This window comes from Sturnus vulgaris, chromosome 11 (assembly GCF_052056855.1).
Source record: "Sturnus vulgaris isolate bStuVul1 chromosome 11, bStuVul1.hap1, whole genome shotgun sequence".
Classification (NCBI taxonomy): Eukaryota; Metazoa; Chordata; class Aves; order Passeriformes; family Sturnidae; genus Sturnus; species Sturnus vulgaris.
The window spans coordinates 13,854,827-13,876,063 of record NC_142253.1 but is presented as its reverse complement, the minus strand read 5'-3'; the positions used below and the strand labels follow the sequence as shown (position 1 = coordinate 13,876,063).

Below are 21,237 nucleotides of genomic sequence, written 5' to 3'. Positions count from 1 at the left end.
TGGGCATCTCTTCTTGCTTCTCTCCAAGTCATCCCACACATTACCATGGACTGACTTCTTCCACAAGCCAAGGTGGCCCATTTAAACATGGATATTCACAGTAATGTGGACACAGCCTCTTATTTTTAAAATGCTAAGTCAAAAGACAGAATTTAGGATGCTAAAAGTCTTCAAACTCATTTGTTTAACGGTAATACATTAGGCAAACACTGAAGGCATCTTCAGGAAAAAAACCTGATTTTGGTACTAAAACAAGGTACTAAATGAAAAAAAAAACAAAATAACCCCTTGTTTACGGCTGGATGAAACATACCTGCTCTTGCACTTGTAATGAAGACTTCTGTTCTGAAGGCTCTGTGCTTTCTGGCTTTGGAAGATTTGAATTCTGTTGCATTCCAGAACTTGATATAATACTTAAGTCACTAATTTGATTCTGAGGAGGGAAAAAAATGAAAAAAAAAATATATAAATACATGAGTTTTAGTCTATATTTACCCACTATACAGTCCTGTTTACATGACACTTGGGACTGAAATACAGATGATGTACAAAGCACTGATTTTTGTAAGACACTCTGGAATTCACAAATCTTAGCAAATAAAAATCATACCAAGACATCCAGAATCTGGTATGCAGTCATAAAGCTTTTACTCTTTATTATTATGAGAAAAACAACAAGAAAATACAATTGGCTTTATACTTTTTCACCAAGAATGAAAATGATACATTAAAGAAAATGTGGCCTTTTTACATCCTGTATCTGCATTGGCCACTAACAGAAAACTTTGCTACACTTCATTAAATCAGGAACTCAAACTAGAATTGCTTAGAAAAAGAAATCCTGTCAGAAAGCACTCTAAGTGGAGGGAAAGACAGCTTGTCACTGACTTATTTCCACCAGATTTAACCAACCATGTACATTTATTTTCAAGGGTTAATTTGGTTTATTGTTTTGTTTGGTGAACAAAACAAAACCAGGCAAGAGAGTTGTATTATAAGAGTATGTTTCAGATGGAGTTGACTTTCATCTTTAATAAATATTAAAATAAACAAATATAGATATTCTATTACTGTTAAAATCACCAGTGGAAAACCCCAGACTGTAGAATAATCCAGCTTTCAATGGGTAAACTACACCTGATGCATATGATAGAGCTTAACCATTGGCATGACACATGATGATTGCTCTGGTATTTTACCCAAAGCAATAAAATATGCGTTAAACTTTATAGCAATGGATTAAAAAGCAATCTGAGCTTTATTCTTTTGTTTTCAAATTCTAATTGAAAACAATCAAGCCCATATATTGTGATTTAATGACAGAGGAGAGAAGCAAGACTCTTTCATATTTCTGACTTACTTTTAGCCACTAACTTGGAGGTCAAAACTCTTTGTACCTGAAATGCTGGTGGCCTTTTAGTTATAAAATCAGCAAAGGCAGAGTTTTCTTTTCACTAGAAGTTAAGCTGTGGTATGTTTCCCTGCTCATACTGAAATACACACACAAAACCACGCTATAAAAAGTATCCATTCACTTCATTAAAAAAATAAATCTCAGAGTTCATTCATTTTCACATATGGGCTTGATGTAGTGTGTACTTGAAGGATTAAGCTGATGTGGAATCCTAGATTAAATCACTCAGACCTTCATAAATCTCTTTTTCGCTCCCTCTGCCCCCTTCTCATGCTGACACTCTGCCAATCTCATGTGGGCTGCACACAAGGATTACTGTATGATCCATCTGGAATGTACCAGCAGATAAGTACTTTCTGCTCCTAAATACAAATTCATGTATAATTACCAAGTGCCATAAAATTATTAAAAAAAAAATTAAGACAGGAAAGAAAACATCTTCCAAACAAGTTGGTTACTTCATCACATTAACATTGGCACACACTGGCTACAAGAGCTCCAAAATTAATGTGTCAGGCCAGGGGTTTGCTGCTAAAGCTGAGGTGGTCAACAGAACATTCTCCAAAGAAGTTTGCTTGAAATTTGACCAAAATTGTTCAGTTGTGCTTTTCTGACAACTGTACAGCACTACAGTCACAGCAGGCACTGATGGGACCACCATGAACAGGTTCATTTATTGTTTGTGTACACACAAAAATCAAATGAAGCAATTTTTGCAGTTTCCCCAGTATTCTAAAAACACCAAGAAACAAACACACTAATATACAACAAGAAGAAGAAATAGATACAAACCCTCCAATTTTAATGTAGCTCTGCTGTTGCCCAAGCCCTGACTATTTCACTGTTGTATTATTAGCACCACAGATGTTGTCTGGCCATTGAAATATCTGCATACCGGTTCCTGTTCATTAGAATTCTACTTGTCTACAGAGCTTCATCCATGATGTTAAGGAATTTTGTTTCTAGCAAAAGCTTTTCAGTACTCTCGTATAAAAGATCTGAAAATTAGAAGAGAAGCTGGAATATCCCAAGTCATCCAACAGCCATCTGCTGGAAATGTGTATTATCCAATACTGCAAGGACACAGAGGGAGAAAGGCTTCATCACACCCAGGAGGTCACTACCAAAGCAGTGCATTCCTGTGGTATGGGTTTTCTCCCTTCTTTGCAAAAAGCCTTCAATTTCTTCAAATCTGTCTAAATTGATACACCACCGAAAGATGAATCATGCAGGTTGTGATGTTTCCTTCTGTGATCTCACAAAAGCTCCTACTTGTACAATGCTGGCCTTCAGACAAGAGACACCTTCTCCCCAAACAGCACTGACACACATTCAGAATTTCTTTTTTCATCTGTATTTTAAAGCATTAAAAGAACATGATTGATTTCCAGAAATTAGTATCAAGCCTGGGTCAAAGATACTGTATTGCTTATCACATTGACCTGACCTCAATGTACATCAGACAGTGACAGGTTAAGTTGGCTCATACAAGGTTTAATCCACATACTCTTTTCTCCTCATCCCACACTGTATTGTAACCATCTAGAATCTCACAAAGACTCAAATCCCAAGTACTCAAAGGAACTCTGCTGCACAAGTAACTGCTGGAAGGAGTCAAGCACTGTACAAATGTTCTCCCTCTTCTCCCAGCAGGAGAGGCACAGAAGCCACACCATAGTTCTTCAATGCAATACTCACACATGGCTTTACTATGGCACATTCCTGTATTCTTACACTGTGGAAGAGGCGTGTTCAGAATCTCTGTTCCCATTTTTGGATCTCCCACACATTACCTTTATATTCACCCTGCACGTATCAATTTGGTCCTCACGACTATATAAAGTAATTCTTTCCTAAGAGAATGAACATTCCTCATTATGTAATCTGGTGAATTTAGCACTGGCAAAGGGTAACAGACTTTTCCTTCTGAGATGAATTCATTTATTAAAGGGAGACACAGTAGACAGGACAGAAGCAATAAACTGGGCAACAGAAAGACAAAGGAACAGTATTGTTACATTTAGTCTACAGCTAGTAAGAAATATGCTTCATAGAGTCTACTAATGTACTGAATGACTCAGTCTCTAATACCACAAGACATCTTTTGAGACTAAGAAGAGACAGATGCTGTTGGGCACAATTTTTATTTGGTATTCTCAGAGACAAGATTTTCTCACAGCAGGAGAAATCATTATAAAAAAATGGATTTACCCCGCTACACTTCAAGTTGGATCACATGATCAGAATTCAATCCATCTTGCCTGAAATCACAGAATGTTTCCTAGTACAGTGCTCCTGAGGGAGGGGACAACACTTCAGTCTGAAAACAAGGCTGCTGGTACTATTGCAGAGACTGCCCACCCTTTAAACAAAGCACAGCTGAAGTGCCAAAAACTCGTTTCCAGACAACAGACATTTACTTACTCGTTCATATTCATCCTTGGCTTTACTAAGCATTTCTAGGATGTCAATGGGCCTGTTTTCATTGCAGCCATTGGTCCTGCTGGGACTTTTTCTGTCCTGGGAAACTTGATGCGATCTCTGAGCTTCTTGTTCAACCACTCTGTAAAAGGAAAAAAGAAACAAGATTTAAAAAATTAACTAGAGTTAACATCTTGCAAAAAGCAGTAAAGAAAAAAGTACTCCCAGCACATTAACCCATTTTTCTGCCTGAATAAAAGCCTAACACATAGCTGACCAAAGTTACACAAGTCTTCATTTGCTACAAGGTTTATACAAGACAAATTGTCAAATGGTCTGGACGATTTATCTCCCATTCACAGAGCACTAGTCTGTCTCTCACAAAGTTTGCCCACAGTAAACACTACTCCTACAAAATTCTTCTGTTTAGACATTTCTACAATTAAATATGTGGACATCCAACATGTGATACACAAAAAGCATGTTTTACACCATAGACTAAGACACTTTTACTCTTTACTTCCTAATATGCATTTTTCCATATCTAGCCAAGTCAAGCCATGTCATTCAACAAAACCTATTACCAAAACAGCTCTAGTTTAGGATCAGCCCTACCATTATGCAACAGAGACAGTGGGAAAGAAGAGAGCTAGCTCACACCAGATGTCTCTGGAATCAGTCTGCAAGAGGACTTAGAGCAAGTTACCCCTCACACCCCCACCTAAGGCTCCAGAAAGAACAGCAAACCATTTTCTTCTCAAGCTGCCCTGTAGCAATTACAATTACCTGCATTGCCTCTGGTATCTATGGTTCACCACTTCTACTCCACTTCTGCCTGCCTCAAGTATCCAAAACCTTCAATTTGAAGCACAGGTAAGAGATGCAAGAAGCTGATGTGTACCTGGTCATTTCATTAATAAAAGTAAAAGCAGCATATACTCCTAATCCATATGCAGTTCACAAGATATACATGGCTGTGCAATGCACTAAAGCTTATCCTCTTGAAATAAACACACAGCAGCCTGTAATCCCTTCTTTTTAAAGCCTGCATTAATCAAATATGTTAAGAAAAAACAATCACTGTAAACAGGGCAGAGCTCTGGAGCTAGCATGTCACTTGAGAACTCTTATGCTGTAGAACTGATGGCTGAGGGGGGAGCCAAGAGGTGCCATCACAACAATCACAGAAAGTGTCAATCATTCCAGCCTTCAGCTTCTTTGGGTCAGTTAGGATTCAGGACAAACTATAGATTTTATAGTGTGTAATTATTTATATGCACCTCTATGCTGACATTTCTGAGGAAAAAAATAGTTCAAGTTTTGGAAGTTTCTTTGTGATTTTCTAGCTACCAAGCTTATTTACTTCACTAGAGTTTAGGTGGAAAAGGGTTAGATTTGGCTTTTAACAATTCGATGTTGCTTTCAGAATTTTTCATCATACAAGCTGGTTATTTAACCATCTTCTGTTTACTTCCTGCCTTCCCTGTAAGCAGCAGTCACCTGGCAAGGTAACTCACAATAGGGAGGCCAATGTAACCCTGATAATTTCTGAGAACTGCAGCATGTGCTCGTTTGGATGAAGCAGCTCAATATTCTACAAGTGTTTCTATGGTGACACCCTGAGAGAACATTTTGTTCTATCACCTCACGTGGTCACCCAGTTCTGGCTTAGGACCTCTCTAAACTCGACTCCAAAACTAATGGTGAGACAGAGCAAGGTAAGAGAATCAGAATATTCTGCTGAGATGTTAAGTGCCAGTGTGATTGTATTAAAAAAAAAACCAACACTTCAGCCAAAGGGAAGATTCTGGGCAAGTGAAGTCACACGTGCAGCCTGGCAGGCAAAGCAAAGGCTTCACTCCTCAGACTCTCCTTCTGCCTTAATTAGTTGGCCCAGAAGGTTTCAATAAAACATCCTCCCAGGAAAACAGTACTCACTGAACTCAAACTAAACACCTTCATGGAGTGCATCCATTTCACAGAAATGTTCCATCAAAATTTCTAAAATATAGTTCATAGTATTTTTCTCTTGTTCATTATAAAGTGTTTGTTACCTTTTAAGTGTTTGTTACAATTCTTTTCTCATCAAGGTAATTGTTTAATAGCTCAAACTCCACCTTCTGCCTTGTGCATGCTACATTTCAATGATGGTGATGGAATAAAATGTGAAACTGTATCCCTAGAACTCTGAGATTCTCTCCCAATTCTAGTCTGCCACCTGTATCTCACAAGCCACTTTGGGTCTCACTACCTAAACAGAGTAAAACAAACTTATGAATTAAGCTAAAAATAACCCCCCTACAAACTTATAGGTCAGAATGCAATAGTTTTCTCAAATATTTGAAGCCCTCCAGTTTCTGCCCTACTTCTTCTAGAAAGGTCATCCGTCAATCAATCACCTTGACACAAATTATTTGTTTCTGAAATCAGGAGTTGCATGACTCCCATGAAATGTTTTCATTTCAGAAAATTCTAGAATTCTTTTAAGAGAATAAATCTGTATATCAAATACCTAAATACCTTTCCTGGGGAAAGAAAAAAGTCAACTAATGCAAATCTGTACACTGAACATGCTCTGTGTGCAATGCAGGATTAAATCTTTTTTAAGTAAGGCCTGCTGTTTCTTTCCATTATATCAGATGGTGGAAGAGGCACACATTCCTTCAGGGACACAGTAGCTGCTGTGACAGTTTGTTGAAGAATATCTGGAGCTACAGCATTGAAAATATACCTGGCACAACCTCACAGAAGGGCAGGGGAAGGGAGAGAACGTGAGAAGTGAAGTCTGTGATTACAAAGCCTAATTTACTTTCCTTTTCAAAGATAAGTCACCAAAATATAAATGGATGGTCTGCAATCTTGTTAACTCAGTCTGGCACAATAAGGTCAAGTCAAATGCAGGGAAGAGAATGCAAATCTCCTTGAAACCTTTTATGGTTATGTTTTTAAAGTGCTCAAGTATTACAAAGGCAGCACTCTTTCCTGTCAGTGATTAAGAAAAACTCCACCTCAACAAAAGGGTGCAAATCCAAATTTCCATCCCAGAGACAAAAAACCACAGAACAAAATTAATACTCTTGGAAGAAAATGTAAATGCTGCAAAGCAGCCAGAGGGTTAAATGTGCTTTATGGACTGCTGTGCCATGGCTAGACTAGTTGTTACCTGATCACATTTTTTAAGACTCCTGAAGAATCTGTAGCCCATCATTTGTGCTACAGTGACCACATCAGTTCAACACCAAGTGAACTCAAGGTTTGCTATCCCAAACCTAGATCTGCATTGTAGCTGTGTGTGACAAAACAAGAACAGGGTAGAGTTTGATGGGTTCAGCTCTCTCACACTTCAAACATTAACCTAATGGTTTTAGATTAGAAGAGAAGACATGTCCTCCTGATACTCTGTTTATAGAGAGGCAGTAGATGTTTTGTTATTTGTTTTGGTAACAACATCCAAGAGTCAGTTGCATACAATTGTTTTCCTTTAATCCTTATAGTTAATCCTTTGATGTGGACAAACTAAGTAACAGTAAGAAGTCAAACTTAACTAGGAAGAAAAAAATAAAAGTGGGAAATGGGGTTATCAGGATGAGAAAAAAAAAACAATTTACAAAGACATCTTGATACCAATGTCTATCACTTGGTCTGTGCAAAAATAATAATTAAAAAAAAAGCCAAAATAACCCACATCACACCCCCTACACTAATAAATTAGAATTCAGCTTAAAATATCTACATTGCGACCAGTTTTAATTTATTTAATTAAATATATTTCCATGTAATTAAATTGTGCAATTCTCCAGGATGGCCTGACTGGTGAGCCCTGACATGCTGCTGAAGGCATGCAAGAGATAAGAGGGCTCAGGAAAGCAGTGTGATAGCAAAGAGGAGCAAAACTGAGAATGAGGGATGAGAAAATACCGTGGGCAGTACATCTATGTTTTGCATTTTAGCAAGAGTAACTATCAAAAAATCCAAAAATTAGCAACACCAAGCTCTTATTATTCCACAGTTTTGCTAATTCTCCTAAACCCACTATAATTCTAGACACTTCTACCTAGTTATCCTATTATTCTTCAATCTCTTTGCTTTAGTTAGGAATAATATCTAAGCTTTAAAAAACCCCAAACAAATCACAAACTCCAAAAAAACCCCCGCTTACCACAAAACCAACCAAAAATCCCCAACCATCGTTTATATCATTACATTCTCTGCATTAGAAAATTTTTTGCCACCATCCCTATACAAAATAGCATATGAAATAATACACAGTGCTCATACTCGCTTTTTTTGGATAATGCCAACTAACACTTGAACTCATTTTTTTATCACTCAAATAAAAATTTTAATGCTGCAGTTTTTTTAAAAACAAAACTGTAATTTTCATTAGTTAAAAAAAAACCCTGTATGAACAAGAATGTTGTATTCTTCCATTTTTAGGAGAGTGAGGAAAAAAACAGACATATTTAATAACTTCGAGAAGGCTTACAGAATAATAAGGCCCCAGTACTTACTTAGCCATGAGTTTTGCTATTCGATGACAGTCATTCTTGTCATAAAACCAAATACTGTAAATTGACACTAGAAAACCAGAAAAAAAGAAAGTGTAAGACAAAAAAGTAATTAAATCAATAGCAAAAAAGTAGACCATTAGATTTGCAACATATGAATTTCCATCAATTTCCATTGAAATACTGTGTGTCACCACCTACTAATTTATAAAGTAATCAGAAATAGCACATGTGCAAACATAAATACAACTTCAGTCAGATTAAATGTAAGAACTATAGAATCTTGATACTGTTTGTAAATAGAAGTGGCAGGAAAATGTTTTAGCCAGTAGGTGCTTCTCACTACCACTGCAACCTCCTTTTTTGAATTAGGGACTTGATTATTTAAGCTAGGCCAAGCAATATCCATTTTAAAAAAACCCTGATTTTTAAGTTTGTCAAATTCAAAGACCAACATTAACATTTGAATTATAGCATGACAGTTCAGTCTGAGCCTCTCTGGAAGGTTCTCTCTCCAGAAGGAAGCAGTACCAAAGCTCCCATCACACAGTCACATTAATGGAACAGCTTAAAACTACACTCATAGTGACCCCTGCTCTTTGAAGGTGTCAAGGACAAAGCAATGAGAGCAAAACGGTTCCAGCTCAGCAAGACAGCCTCACTGTGCCTTTCAGAGTAAGTTAAATGACATTGAAAGTTGGCAGAATTGGAGCTCGACCACGGAGCCTCGATCAGAGGGAGAAATTGGTCCGGAGTGCCATGAGCTGCTCCTTCCCCAGCAATCCTCCCAAGGGCCTTGACCCACACCCCAGCTCCTCTCCTCACTGCCCCCAGTGCACTACTGCCACTAAGATCCACAACTCTTTTCAGAACTGTACTGAATCCAGCCCACAAAGCAGATTATTTTAAATCTTAGTACACCTATGAAGTTGGTCAATGCATAAAGTTCTAGAACATCAGAGGCAATTGAACACTTTATACACGTTACCATTGAAGTATTTTAATTTCTGAAAAGATGCTTTCAGCCTTTTAAAACTTATCTTCATACTGCAGTTCATGTCAATGATTTTACGTAGCTGAAATCACTGATTATAAATATACTTAAAATGAAGGAAAGGACTGTTTAAAAAAAAAATTATACAACCATTTCCAGTTAGATGTAGATTTCTACTTCAGAGTGAAATCCTTTTTCTTTCTTTACTCACTTTTTTCCTCTAAAAGATTCTCGAAAACCTCAAGCAAAGCCCAATAAAAAATTACATCAAGCCATGGCAAAAAGTTATTTACCAAACTTTTTCTGGCCCTTTGACTTATCCCAGGTGTACTTTGTTGGGCCAAAATCCTCAAGAAGTCAAGTAAACATCTCATTTCTAGAAGAATGACCTACAACAAGCTGAAATTCTTGGCTTTTCTTTATTTTATTAAATAACAGCTGTATTAATTTGGGTGTTAGTTTCTTTTGAGGTTCCAGCTTAAGTAATAGATAACAAAGCTTTTCAAGTCGTAAACAAAGAAATCCATATACAAAAGTCAAAGCCAATAAAAACACATTTCCTACATGTAGCCAGTGCTTACAAAATGCTTCTATTAAACTTCACAGTTTAATACAACTGGATCTGCTGCTGCATAGAAACCTACAAAGTTTCCAGCTTGTTACATGACTAAAGAAGTAGCTCATATCTTAGGACTGAAGAAAAGCTCTTTCCCTTTACTTCATTATCAGACAAACTGCCAAGAGGAGAAAGCTGCTTCAAAAGCATACTTGCTGAAGAAATGAAGATAAGGAACTTATAATAATATCTAAAAGGGACAAATGATAAAAGTCACACTCAATTCTGCCAGAAAGACCACAAATAGATCCAAATCTCCGTTTGGTGTGGAGTATGAGGCACTTTTCCACTTTGTACTGACAAGCAATCATAGAGAGTCACTGCAAAACAATTTTACACAATATTACAAAGATGCAAAGCAGATTACAAACGAACTTGGGCACTAATGTAGGTACAGTCCAACAGGCTGGAATGTTTGCCTTCCTCTTCCCAAGAGACCTCCTGTACTGGCAGTTCAGCTCCCTTCCCCAGAAGTGTGTGTCTCAACAGCATAACTATTAAATAGATATTTTCCTATATACATACTGTACTTCCATGCCTGCAGCTTCAATTAAAAACATCCTTATAGAGTTGGTTCTTATCAGCTTTTTTAAAATACGATTTTTTTGCTATACCCAGCATAAATATTAGCTGAACATTCCTATGTCTGATGGCACCTTTCTACTGCAGTTCTTGCAAGTTTCATCCAGCAGAAGCCACTCATTTTTCCATCCAGCTTTTCTACACTGCATGCTGGGCAGGATGTTTAGCAATCAAGCAACAGTAGTTTGTAATCATCACCAGCAAGTCTTTCAGGATTTCAGGATTCAGAGTGCATTTTAACACCCCTGAAGTAATGAGTAACCTATACCACAGACAAAATCAGGTTTTATAAAACTAAATGAAGTCATCCATTTTCTTCATCTATGTTCTTCTCTGACATATGTAAATTTTGTTAGAAACACTGACCCATAAATATTTATCTAAACACAACACTCGACTTCTCTCCAAACTTGTCTGGATCAATCCTTAAAATCTGATTAAAACTGAAATGGGAAACCAAAGAGCTTTTGAGAGAACAGAAGGATTATGGAAGACTTCCTGCTCAAGCCTAACAACTGAATAATACCAAAAGGAAGGTCTTGGAATCTTCTATAATCTGGATTAAGAGTGGGAATAGCCAAGAGTCACTGTGAGGCAGAAGCCTCACCTTAGGCAACATAAAATGAAGCTGCATCCCCAAATTGTAGTTTCACATCAGCTCTCATTTTAAGTAAGCAGGAAGAGTCAGTGTCCCCACCCTCACATTCCTGCAACTTTATTAACCCATTGTACCTCGAAGGGGCCCCTCTCCCTTATGTCAGCTGGGTACATCTTAGTGCAGACCACATTCTTGATCCTGTTTCTGCAACAGCTTCACAAAAGGCCAAAGGAGCATAAGAGAGCACAAACAAGAAGCTTGGGAAGTTTTCACTTCATAGGAAGTGAAAACTGAAAATGGAACTGCGTGCCGGAGGAAGTGCACGTGGACTCATCAGCACTGCCAATTTCTCCATTCAAGACACTGCCACTCCCTTCCCCTAGGCAGTTTATCCATTTGTACAAATACATCTTCAACTCATTCAAAGAGATGATTTGTTTAAAACTTCCCTTAACTATCTGGAAGAGTATATAGAAAGGAGAGAAAAGTTTTATTTTACAGGTCCAATTTAGATGTTGCCATACAATGAAGCAGAACAACTGGAAGTGTAATTTTTTTCAAACTCTTGAAAGAAAAGGACTGGTATTTTGAAACCCCTCCCATAATGTAACAATAGAGAACAAGAAAAGCACATATATACATCATTCTACACCTCAAATAGAGTTTAAGGCAAAATGACATAAAGCTCTCTCCTTAAAGCTCGTATTTCTTCTAGCAGCAATGTCAGCTGAAGTGGCACCTCTCCTCAGTGAGTCAGCTCTGTGTCACTGACATTCTTCATATTTATTTCTTACATGTAGATATTAGCCTACCACACAGACTTATAAACCATTAGCATGAATGGAAGAAGTTCCTCCCTTTCCTATTATTTTGAGTACCTAAAGCCATTTCACAAATATATTACACAGCACAATGCCACTAGCAGGAGCATGGGGTAATTCAGCAGGTGCCAAACAGCATCCAAGCTCAGAACACTTTAACTAACTGCCACCTGAGTATTATAGGGAATAGAGGGATTGCTGCTTTGAAACCCAAACCACAGAAAAAACCTCCTGCAGAAAGAGTGCCATCTTTCAGGTCAAATAATGTATTTTTAGAACTTCTTTACAGTTTTCAATCATTCCTCCCCTCCCCCAGTTTGCTTTGCTTCCTCTGCTATGAAGATATGAAGAACAGGCTCCTTTCTTATCTCAGACTGGGTTAATGTGCTTGCTGGAGAGCCAGGCAGCCTCAGCAATCACAGAGATATGTTACACTTAATGGAACATGTGTGATAACAAGACACTTTCCTTACCAATTTTGAAACCAGTCAGGAGCTCTCTGAAACACTTCTAATGCAACTCATTTCACTTCTCCTGTTCAGGATACAAGTTGTTTCCATCAATAATACAACAAGCCCAGAAGACAGCACTTAGTGATTGAGTTTTCCACTTAAATGTATAAACCTCTCCAAAGTCCATTATTTTTGTGTTACTAACTCTTACCCTGGACAGGAATAAGAAGCAAGGGAAAAAACCACACCACCACAAACAAAAAAAACCCCACACCAAACAAGGACCATTTATTTGAATACCCAACTTTTATGGTAAACAACTGTCTTTTCAGCACCATGGAAATCAGCCTACCTGACCTCCCAAATGAACTGGCTTGGATTAAAAACCCTTTTAATCAAGACCAACACCACCGATACAAAGGAAAAGTTATAAACGAGAAAGGCTCAGAAGAATCCTTCCTGCAGACTTTAGGAGGTAAGTTCATCAGTGCTTAAAACTTTCACTAATTTTCCTCAATTATTTAGCAAACTATTAACTAATAGCTCCAGATCCTCACATTACAGATTTAAAGGAAGTACTGAACTTCAGACTGGACTGTTATTACTGTTACTGGCTGAACTGTATGCATTTTTTAAAACAGAGTTTAACATTCTTTCCACAAAACACAGATAAGAGAAAACAAGCTTAGGTTAATTTAAAAGAAAAAAGGTCATTGGGATTCAGTATTTCATGAATAAATACCCTGAATACTCCAAAGAATGTGCATGTGTCCAGAGGGAGAGTTCAACAAGGATCAAATAACCCGACAATACCTACTCCTGAGTAAGAAATAATAAATAGTACATTAAGTATGAAGCATAATCTCAAACTTTTTCCATTTTTAGAGTAATTCTACATTTAAAATATGTTACAGTAAGTCAAACAATCTCTTCAATTTGGCAATTTCTTGGTCTGTTCATGTTTGGAGATATTGGCTTTCCTTAATTTTTGTAACATTAAAAACAAGAATACCTTTTTTCTAATTACCACTTCAAGTGGTATAGTAGCTCACAGTTTCTTAGTCAGACTCTTATCATCTTTGCTTTATGGTCTTATGCCCCACAAATAAATGGTGTGAGTTTTGGGGCAGTGTTACATTCAACTTTTCAGGTTTGGTATTCTTTTGGGGTTGGAACCATATCATGTAGCCAGAATAATTTTGAGAACAAAAATTCTGTGAGGAAAGATTTCCCCATTAAAAGCTGAAATATGAAAAAGGTAGGATTGGGTTGGGGGGGAACCTCAGAGAATAATGAAAACCAAATTGACCCAAGTGTCTTCCATCTTGCTCAGAGAACAGCAAAAGGCATATACAAGAAAGGTACTGTATCTGTCCTCCTTCCACAATGCCCATGGAAGATTCCTTCATGCCTCACCCTGAAAAAATGGCAGGATTCCCCTCAAAAGCTGTGAAAATCAGTGATTTCCCATAAGAATAAAATGGCAATTACCTAGTCTTGGTCTAAAGTATGAAAATGTCTCTGTGCAATTGGATAGAGTTTCTCATGTCTACAGCTTAATGTAAGTTCTGATATGCAATAAACCAACAATTCCTTTGTATAGTAAGAGTGTTTGAATAAATCAAACTACAAAAGAACAGTAAAACCCCACAAAATATTATGATATAGTATGACAGGCAAATCATTCTTACAGCCTCCAGCCAAGCAAAACTAATGTTTGTAGACTGCTTGCAAAGTTCCTCACATAAGTTGTTAGCAGCTCTGCACAGACTGGAATAAGTTACTTGCTGCCTTCAGAACAGCTCTTGTGCTGCTGAAGTCAGAAATGCCAGAGGTCTGATCTGCTGCACAGAACAGACCTGGCCTTACTGTCTTCTTAAGTCAAGACAGAATCCCATGAACAAAGTAAAAACATGAAGTCTAAAACAGTAGTACCACACTGAATATAAATATTGTTGACATGGAACCCTCCCCAAATGCATAATTTTGCTTTGATCATCTTCCACTGTTTCTACCCTGCCATGGCAAAGCACAAATCTCTATTTGTTACTGATCCAGTTACAAGGTAACTAGAGAGGCATAAAATACCTTTGTCTCTGCCAACAGCACTATTAACATGATTTTAGATTTTTACTGGATAATCTGAGCTATCACCCATCTGTAAGCTAAGGAAACAGAATCAGCAGTTCCATCACTCAGCAACCTTAACAGGGCAAGTTACTCATAAAGGGCTTCTACTGATGACAGTAGATTTCTTCAAGGACACAATAAAAGCCACTCTACAAGACACAGGGTTGTCTAAGAGGAAGCTTTTCCTTACACAAACCAGCAGTACATCCTCTTTCAGTCATTAAGGCATCTCAGAAGAGCTTCACCTTAAGCCATTAGAGACACACTACATGAAGCCTTTGGAGATACACATTATAGTATAGTGGCTTAAACTTCTGATTTAAATTAGTTCCAAAAATGCAAAGGTTTTCCATGCCAGCGGACAACTGAATGGAAGTGGAGATGCTTCCACATGAAGAGAACTTGGACAAGAATCCCCTGATCTACCCAGACAAACAAAACATACAGGTGTTGAAAATTGTCTGCAAATTCACAAATACTATGCAAATAGAGGCAAACAGCTTTAACATCATTCAGCTATATAATTTGCTTTCTAACTCTTTCAGGAGACAGAAAATTTGGAAAACATTATGTAAGGAAAATAATCCAAAACAAAACAGCTTAATGCAAAATGTAAGGGAGTTAGTGGTGAGGAAATTATAAGGAATAAAAAGCTTAGATGCCATTTTCAATGCTTTTAAGCTTGTATTTGAACAAAGCCAACACTCTCAGAGGGCACAAAAACTCATCTACAGTTTATTTGTGGCACCTGAGAAAGTAACTAATGACATACTAACTGCATTGGACATCTTCCATCTGCAATCACTGAAGACAGGATGGGGTAATGAAAGAAAGGAAAATTTCTGACCAGTCTTTTAAAATGTCAGTGGCAAAAAAACAAGAGGAAAAAATATACTCCTGATTACTTCAGAATGCAATTCGCACATCGAGTCTGTAATTTTTTCCTTGCTGACCTTTGTGTGAATTCCTCCCTTCCTTGTACTATTCTATGTCATCTCTACCCTAAACCCATGAGCCTCCCACAGGTCTAATGCACTAGTGTCCCACAGGAAAAGGAGAGTTTTTATCAGGAAAGGAAAACAATTGGCTTCAGGGGTTTCTAATGAACTCACACACAGCCTATACCTTCTCTGATTACAACTACCTGAAAGGAGGTTGTAGCAGGGTGGTGCTTGGTCTCTTCTGCCAAGTAACAAGTAATGGGACAAGAGTAAATGGACTCAAGTTGTCCCATCAGAGGTTTAGATTGGGTATTAGGAGAAGTTTCTTCATGGAAAGGGTTGTCAAGCCCTGGAACAGACTGCCCAGGGCAGTGGTGGAGCCACCATCCCTGGAGGTATTTACATGATGCATCGATGTGGCACTGGGGGATGTGGGTTAGTGGTGAACTGTGCAGTGCAGGGTTAACGGCTTGGTGTGATGATTTTAAAGGCATTTTCAAACCTAAATGATTCTGTGATTCCTTCCCTGAAGTGATCCTCTAGTCAGTGTCACACACCATGGTGATTCCACAGCTGCTCCTGCTTCCTTATACCATCAGCAGGTCCAACAAATGAATCAACTTCTTGCTTCCCTTATGTCACCAACCTCACAGCTGCAATTCTTGCCTGACATCTTAAGGTCCATCCTATCCCTATTGCCTCCATCTACAGCTCCTCTTCCTTCCAAACCAAGCAATCTGCTTAGACACTCAACTCAATACAGTACTTTTCCCAATCTGTTGTCAGTCACTTCCCTAGCCTCCTAGACTTTTCCACTTACTGACCAGTTTTGATTTTTTTCTCTTCGTGACACTTATAGGAGGAGGATTGTTAAGATTATGAAACTGAGATGACCATCTGCCTTAGGCTGTTCTTTGCCACCACCATGGAATCTATCCTACTTCTTACAGATCCCAGAGGCCTTCCAAGGGGAAAAAAGGAAGGGATTAACATTTGACTGGTCTATTAGGTACACCAAAGCATCTGTAACTCAGGGGAACATTCTGATAGAAGGGAGACATGTTTAGATTAAACCTACCAGATCATTAAAGACCAGAGCAATATTGCACTTTGGTAGTATATTTGCTTTTTAATGAAAGCAGGCAGTGATCATAATACAATAGAACAGCCAGCTACTTAAGTAGATTTAGCACTGTAGACAGAAAACACCATCAGATATCTCAATGGAACCTGCCCCATTACATTATATTTGAAACAGACATCACAGTAAATCAGAAGTGATCTAGGTTATAAAACTGAACCTGAAGTTTATTTGGATTAGGGGAAGTTATACTCACAGCTGGCATTTCTGTAGAGAAGAAAAGGTTCATGGAGCTGAAACTCCAAATCTTTATTTACTGGTTCAACCAGGTTGTGCATATTCAGTCGATTCACTATTGTAAAACCATGATAAGGAGAAGCTGACCTATTGTGTCAATTAAAACAAAACCAAGGATTAATATCTTCACCAACAGAAGTAATTTTCTGAAACCAAGCTATGAATTCATCCTCAAATTTCCATTGCTTTATTATGTGAAGCTTTAGTAGTCCTGAAGTTCACACTTGCTTTTCTATGCCATTTCTTGGCATGCTATCTAATTTCAATTTCAAACTATACTTACCTCAAAGCAGGATTAGGATTAACATTACAGTTCTACACTGTTAAACTGCTGAATCAAAGATATGCCTCTGAAAAATCTATTCAAAAAAACTAGGGCAGGTCCACTATTAAAATGCAAATGTATTCAATACTTGACATAAGATCATTTTGAGGCATTTTAGATTCTTTTTTATTAGAGGAAAAAAACCAAACCACTTACACAGCACCATTACCTTACTGTAAATAGACATGACAATAAAAAAAGCTGCTGTCTTAAATAGCATGAAGTACACTTACAGGGGGAACCATAAACAGTAATTTCTTCCTAAAGGGAAACACTGGAAATAAGGACTTAATATCCTGAAAGTAAATTATTCAGAATTATATTGCTTAGTGAAGCAATTTTTATTTATCTAGATTTTTGCTGGACACCACGGGGAAAAAGAAAACATTGAGCAAGCATTGAAAGTTCAAGATATTTTAGATCTGTTTTCTGTTGCTGCCTGAATGTCCTGTCAGCACTCAGCTGTGCTTGTAAGCTGGTGTATCATCAACAACAGCAGTACAACGAAGGCAGACTAAAAATGAGACAATTAGCTGGTAAATACAAACACTGCTGTAACAGTGTGACCACCTGTACCCAATGATCAACAACAAAAATCTGTCAAGAGCTTCCAAGGACAGGGTAAACAACCATTACCATCACAAGCAAGTCTCTTAATGCACCTCACAGGACTTGTCTGAAATCATCAGCTAGTGACATTGAAAGCTTTTACTTTGGTTTTTGTTTTGTTATTTTTCTTAAGTCTGGTTCACTTTCTTACACTAAGTATTTCCAAGCTGGGAGCTGAAGTAACAGGAACTTCCCTACATAGTGCCAGGATAAAATATGGCAACAACCAAATTATGACAGTCTGCTTCAGGATGGCTTAAGTCTGCACTATTTCTACTTTTTACCTTCAACAAGGTGTTATTCCATTTAGATTTTTTTGTTTGCCTGTAATTTAAAACTTGAACTCATACAGGATAATATGTGCTGGTTCTCCCTCGCTTTTAGCTGTCCTAAAGAAAAGGAAATTTCTTCCATGGTTTTGATGAGGAAATTAAATAGCCCCAAAACAAGACACTACGAGATGTCCAGTTTTTGGGCAACTTCATCCATTTACAAAAATTTATGCTATAGTCCAGGAGTAAATTAAAACACATTATTTAATTTCTCATCTCTACTGTTTTCATCATCAACTTCATGGATTTTAGGAGACAAAGGGACGCATGGCATTTAACAAACTCAATGCATTAACAAATGCTACTGGATTAATAAATAAGCTCAATAAACCAACTTTTGATGTGGGTACATATGTAGCATTCAAGTTTTATGCTTTCTCAGCAGTACTTTTAGGGGCTTTTGACAGAGTTATTCACCTATGTGCAGAGTTTATTCTTTTTGAATGAGTATACAGCAGTTAATTTTTGGATAAGCAAAAAATGATGAGTATGAAAGCTCTGCAGGAAGCCCTCTAGAGTTTGTTTTCTTAAGGAAGGAAAACAAACATCACCACCACTATACTCCCCCACCTAAAAAACCAAACTAATCCTTACCTTTTATACACAAATAAGGTCCCTTCTATGTCAGTCTTCTCCTGCAAAAGACAACAAATACGCTTGAGGGATGTGTTTGTTCACATAGTAATGTTGGTTTTGGACAGTGTTTTAATTACAGAGAATTACAATATCTTTATCTTTCCATAAGGTTTGACATCACAGGTCTAAAAATATGCTCTCCTATTTTCAGAAACTACCAATTTTTTCTTATTGGAAATATTAGGAAGTTAAATCCCCTTCCAAAATACTTAGTTCACTCTCTCAATTTGCCGATGTGATACATAAAGTGTTCCACAACCTTCCCATGCTGAGCCTGACGGGGCACACTCCAAATATCAGAGGTTTTGTTTCGGTTTTACTCCAAGGACGGCAACAACAGCACAGCACGGCAGAACTACGGGCCATGGCTCTGTGTCAGGGCCCAGCTTCCAGAGCGAGCCTCAGCACGGGCTGGTGACCCGAGTGCAGGAAGGCTGTGCAGCTCCAGGGCTGCACGTGACAACGAGAAGTTTCCCGTATTCCCATTTCTATTGCTCTGTGACGAACACGGTGGTCAAGACAAAACTGTGTTTTAAGGCAATGACGAACACTCACATTTCTTGAATCCCCCTCTTCCCAAATTAGGGTTCTGTGCAACAGACACGAGCAACAATAACAAAGTACGATTAAAAAGGAGAAAAAGTCATTGGCCACCCTATGCCAAAGAGACCTCGAGCCCCAGCGCTGCCCCGATCCGAGGGGGAACGGCGCCGCCTCCCCGAGCGCACACACGGCCTCTCCTCTCCCTCTTCCTCCTCCTCGCCTCTCCTTCTTCCTCTTCCTCGCTTTTCCCTCCCCCTTCTCCTCCACCTCCTTGTCTCCTCTCCCTCTCGCCTCCTCTCTCTCCTCTCCTCTCCCGCAATACCAGTGCGGGGAACGCGCCCAAACCCCAAACTTGCCCCTGGGTGAGCGCAGCCCCGCGCGGGCCCCGTGCGGACGCGCCGGCCCAGGCGGCTGCCGGGGCGCGGGCACGGCCGGGCCCGCCCCGCCAGACTCACCCACTCGTTGTCCTTGGGGCTGAAGCTGTAGAGCGCGACCTGGCCGGTCACGTCGGCGATGCCGGTGATGAAGGGGTCGTGCCGCCGCAGGGCCGCCAGGCTCATCTCCTGCCCCGCTCTGCCCGCCGCCTCCATCTTGGATCCGGGCAGCCCCGCCCGCGGAACGGCAACAGCAGAGCCGGTGCACCGGTGCGCCCGGCCCCGCCGCCGGCTGGAGCGCTCGGCCCGAGCCTGCAGTTCCGCCCGCCTGCTGGGGCCCCGCCCCACCGGGCCCTTCCCGGGTCCCTTTTCTCAACTCGGGACCCGCAGCCCCTTCCCGGGTCCCCGCCCCTCCCTCGCAGCTCCGGCGACCGAGGGCTTGCAGGGCCGTGGGCTTTGGCCCGGGCCGCGCCCCCTCCGACACGCGTGGGCAGGGCTGAGGGCTGGCCCTCGCATCTTGTTATTATTTATTTACGCCATTAGTAATCCAAAGGATCCAGAGTTCACTGCAGGCAGCCTTGTGAAGGGTGATGAGCTGGGTCACAAGCTCAGGCATTATCTTCCGGCACTTTGAGGGTGATGCTCTTTGCTCCTGTGTCTGTCATTTTCTGGTATATCAGTATTTTAGGGTCTGCAGTGGGATATGGAATTTTCAGTATTTTAGAAGACTTTGGGAAATAAGTATTTATTTCAGGTATAGCAAACATTCACAGATATATTTCTCAGGTAAAGTACATAGGACATTAAGCTGTCGTACGTAAAGTAGAGTGCTATGTACTACATATCTATATTTACTGAAACAAGAGTGAAGTAACATGCAATTCACTGAGGTTTTTCCTGCAGTTTTTTCAATTACTGGTGATTTTAGGAACAGGAAAGCATAGAATATTCATCAGGACCAAGGCATGAACTACTTCCAAGATAAGATCACTCAGGTTCCAGTATCTTTGTAGCGTTTTGTGCAATATGACAGGAAAAAACCAGGTTTGTAAATTTCTAAACAAAGTCTTGTTCGTGGCAGGCTCCTGACTCTCCTGAGAATTTAAAGAATGTGTGCTGTGCTCTGTATTACCACAGGTCATGTTGTTCTTTGTTGCAGGTGGACAAACTTCTGATTTTAATAAAGCTTTACAGGATAATCTTCTCCCACACTGGCTGACATTTAATGCACAAGCTATAAACAAGGATCCAGTAGTTGTTTGGTTCCACAAAAAGTCTTTCTCACAAGAAGTGGAAATACCAAGTTCCAGTATATTTTTTTAAACTGTAAAGCTTTCGTGGCAGGACAGTAATGTGCCTGTTTTGGTATCAAACAGTTCTAGAATGAAATAAAAGTGTATTTTTAAAGAAAAAAGTATTATAGACACAAAACTTCATCGTGATAACTCACCCTTGAACCCCAGGGCATAAGCATCAGTAAAAAACCTGAACAAATGTCTTAAGGAATGTCTTAGAGCTCCATAAATTGTCCATGTCCTTCTAATGGTTTTGCCACAGGAGAGC

At 39.2% G+C, this 21,237-nt stretch overlaps 1 protein-coding gene and 1 long non-coding RNA gene across 2 annotated transcripts in view; one reads left to right on the top strand and one right to left on the bottom strand.

The window, feature by feature from the left end:
* Positions 1-13,264, top strand: part of LOC148222492 (uncharacterized) — a 35,316-nt gene extending 22,052 nt beyond the window's left edge. The window contains exon 3 of the long non-coding RNA XR_015806077.1: positions 12,739-13,264. This is a non-coding gene — a long non-coding RNA (uncharacterized LOC148222492). The remainder of the gene's footprint in view (positions 1-12,738) is intronic.
* DCP1A (decapping mRNA 1A) overlaps positions 1-19,909 on the bottom strand; it is a 31,995-nt gene extending 12,086 nt beyond the window's left edge. The window contains exons 1-6 of the mRNA XM_014869601.2: positions 19,756-19,909; positions 18,716-18,756; positions 16,815-16,942; positions 8,347-8,413; positions 3,839-3,977; positions 314-433 (exon numbers count right to left, since the gene is read on the bottom strand). Coding sequence (XP_014725087.2) covers positions 314-433; positions 3,839-3,977; positions 8,347-8,413; positions 16,815-16,942; positions 18,716-18,756; positions 19,756-19,890 — 630 coding nt within the window. The 5' untranslated portion in view covers positions 19,891-19,909. The remainder of the gene's footprint in view (positions 1-313; positions 434-3,838; positions 3,978-8,346; positions 8,414-16,814; positions 16,943-18,715; positions 18,757-19,755) is intronic.
* Between the last annotated feature and the right edge of the window lie 1,328 nt (positions 19,910-21,237).